Here is a 2,544-nt window from a genome sequence, read left to right on the forward strand (position 1 = left end):
AGAAAGCTTTACAGATTTCTAGAATATCATAAATAAATAGGTAGGAGAGGAAATGATAAAGCAGAAATAGACTAAGGATGCTTCAAGGACCATTTTAGGATGTGAAAGCCTTCTTGACTTGAGTTTCAAGTTTGGAAGTCCCTGGTTGAAGCCCCATCTCCCTTTCAGGATGCTGCTGGCTTCAATTCCTCCATCCATTGTGCTGGGTGTTTAGCTTTCACACACAGCAGTTTTCGACTGTGCAAAGTACATACGCTGAGCACGGCTCACAAGTGTTGCTTGACGTGCTTGTTGTAGAACATGGGTTACAGGGAAGTCTGTGGAAAATCCATTTTAAACTAAGCTTAACAGGGGAAGGCTGGATAAAATGTCAACTCAGAACAATTCATGCCAAAATTTGCCCTGCAAATTATATGCTAGAACACATTCTTTGCAGAATAACATTTGACCTAAGCCTTTTCATCCCTGGACCCAGCATTGTCACTTCCTATTCGCTGCAGCAATGGCAGTTGAATACAATTTCATGTATTTTCTTCACTTTCTAAATGCCATCTTATGAATATTCCTGATTTCCCTTTATTGGGAGACAGGAGCAAAGGGAGATGGACTGAAGTGTTACATATGATACTTATTCTGCTTAGAACGTTAGAATATTTTTGAATTTTTCTATTGTCATGCGATTAGCCTCAGCTGCTTTTCGTCACTCTTTTAAGAAGATCCTTGAACACATTAGGGAGGTTTGACCTTGGCCAGATCTTGGGGAAACAGGGTTCTTCTTCATGAGTCTCTTTGTGACTAGGGGTGATTTTGAGAGTAATTGTGTGGAACTTGCCTGCTGTCCTCACTCTCAAGGAGACCCCGGTAAGTGTTGATCTCACCCTCCAGGCGGGCCTTCGTGTCCAGCAGCACCTCGTACTCCTGGTTCTGCCGCTCCAGGTCGCAGCGGATCTCGGCCAGCTGGTTCTCCACGTTGTCGATCAGGCACTGCATCTGGGCCAGCTGGGTGCTGTACTGGGCCTCAGTTTCTGCCACAGTGCATTCCAGAGATTCCGTCTGCAGGAAAAAATAGTGTATCATAGTCTCCGGGGCCAGATTGCCTATTTTCAGATCCTTTTTCTATCCTTTTCCAGCTGTGCGACTTTCAGAAAATTACTTAGCTTCTCTGAGCCTCAGTTTTATTCTACAAAAAGTGGGCAAGACAAAGTACCTATGCCATAGGAGTTAATATGTGCAAAGCACTTAGAACAGTGTCTGTAAAAGTTTTAAGGGCTATGTAAGTGTTAGTTATTACTACCACCACTGGGATCACCACGACCTGCAACTTGTGTAGCTTAGGGAGGATCAACAGCAGTTGAGAGAAAACACTGAATGTGGGCTTGTGGCAGGGTGGGGCGGTATCGCGCGGTTAAGAGAAGAGCTCCTGGGATGGAACCACTGGGATTCAGCTTCTACTTTTGCGTCTTAAAAATTGCACACTCCCTTGTTACTTTTCTGAGCCTCAGTTTTCCTCATCTGTAGAATGAGATTAGTAAAGAGATTTACCTCATAAAGCTATTGTGAGTCTTAAATTGAACCTCTCACAAGGTGAATGCTCGCCGAGATATTCTTTAGGACCTAACGTGGCACACACAGTAATGTTTGACTGGAACTGGTTAATCTAATCTTGAATGCATAACATTCTTGTTGTTTGGGTAGAGTAGGGTGCAGTGAAGGGTCTGGTTGAGGCATGTGTCCTGGGAAAGTTTAGGATAGTGATAGAATGTAAAGTATGAATACCATTCTTTGTTTTCGATATGATGGCGAGCTTGGAAAATTGACCTGATTCCAAAGGAGTTAAAACCCACTGGAATGCTTGACTGCCTTTGGCTCAGAGGTTCTGCTCTCTTTCTGCTTCTGCCCTTTCTTCTCTCTCCCTGTCTCTGGAGGGTGCTGTAAGATCATGTTCAAGACCGAGAGGGAAGGTCAGGGAATCCTATTGGGACAGTACAAACTGTTGACCTATCACTTCTGCTTATAGCTGATACTTGGGAAAGGCAAGGAAATATAATCCTTGCCATTAGGAGATTTTCTGCCACATGAACTGTGCGAGTCTCTGTGTTGGGTTATGGAAGAGGGGATAGTATCTTAGTGCCTGATTCTTCAGTGACGAGGCTGTCTTTCCCTTACACACCAGGCTTTGCTGTGCTTGGAGCTCAATATCCAGAGCATTGGCTGTGCGTTTCAGTTCCCATATCTCTGTCTGGCAGCCCTGCAGCTGCTCTGCACTGGACAGCTGCTGCTGATTCAGCTCCTCCGTCTGAAACACAGGCATGATTAGAGAATGCAAATAAGGCAGAAGCCTGAAAGGCTGTCGTTGTATTGCGCCAGGTGCTGACCTGAATGGTGAACCATTCTTCCGCGTCTCTGCGGTTGTTGGCGAGCACCGTTTCATACTGACAGCGCATCTCGTCCAGGACCCTGTTGAGGTCAATGGTGGGGTCACTGTTTAACTCCACACTGAGTCGGTCACCAAGCTGTCCACGAAGCAAGTTGACCTCCTGAAAG

The 2,544-nt window shown here is 45.4% G+C and overlaps 1 protein-coding gene across 1 annotated transcript in view; it reads right to left on the minus strand.

Annotated features, from left to right (window-relative positions):
• Positions 1–217: 217 nt before the first annotated feature.
• Positions 218–2,544, minus strand: part of KRT40 (keratin 40) — a 6,640-nt gene continuing 4,313 nt past the window's right edge. Inside the window, exon 6 of the mRNA XM_011383100.1 lies at positions 218–317. Coding sequence (XP_011381402.1) covers positions 218–317 — 100 coding nt within the window. The remainder of the gene's footprint in view (positions 318–2,544) is intronic.

The sequence above is a fragment of the Pteropus vampyrus genome, unplaced genomic scaffold (assembly GCF_000151845.1).
Source record: "Pteropus vampyrus isolate Shadow unplaced genomic scaffold, Pvam_2.0 Scaffold503, whole genome shotgun sequence".
In the NCBI taxonomy this organism is placed as follows: domain Eukaryota; kingdom Metazoa; phylum Chordata; class Mammalia; order Chiroptera; family Pteropodidae; genus Pteropus; species Pteropus vampyrus.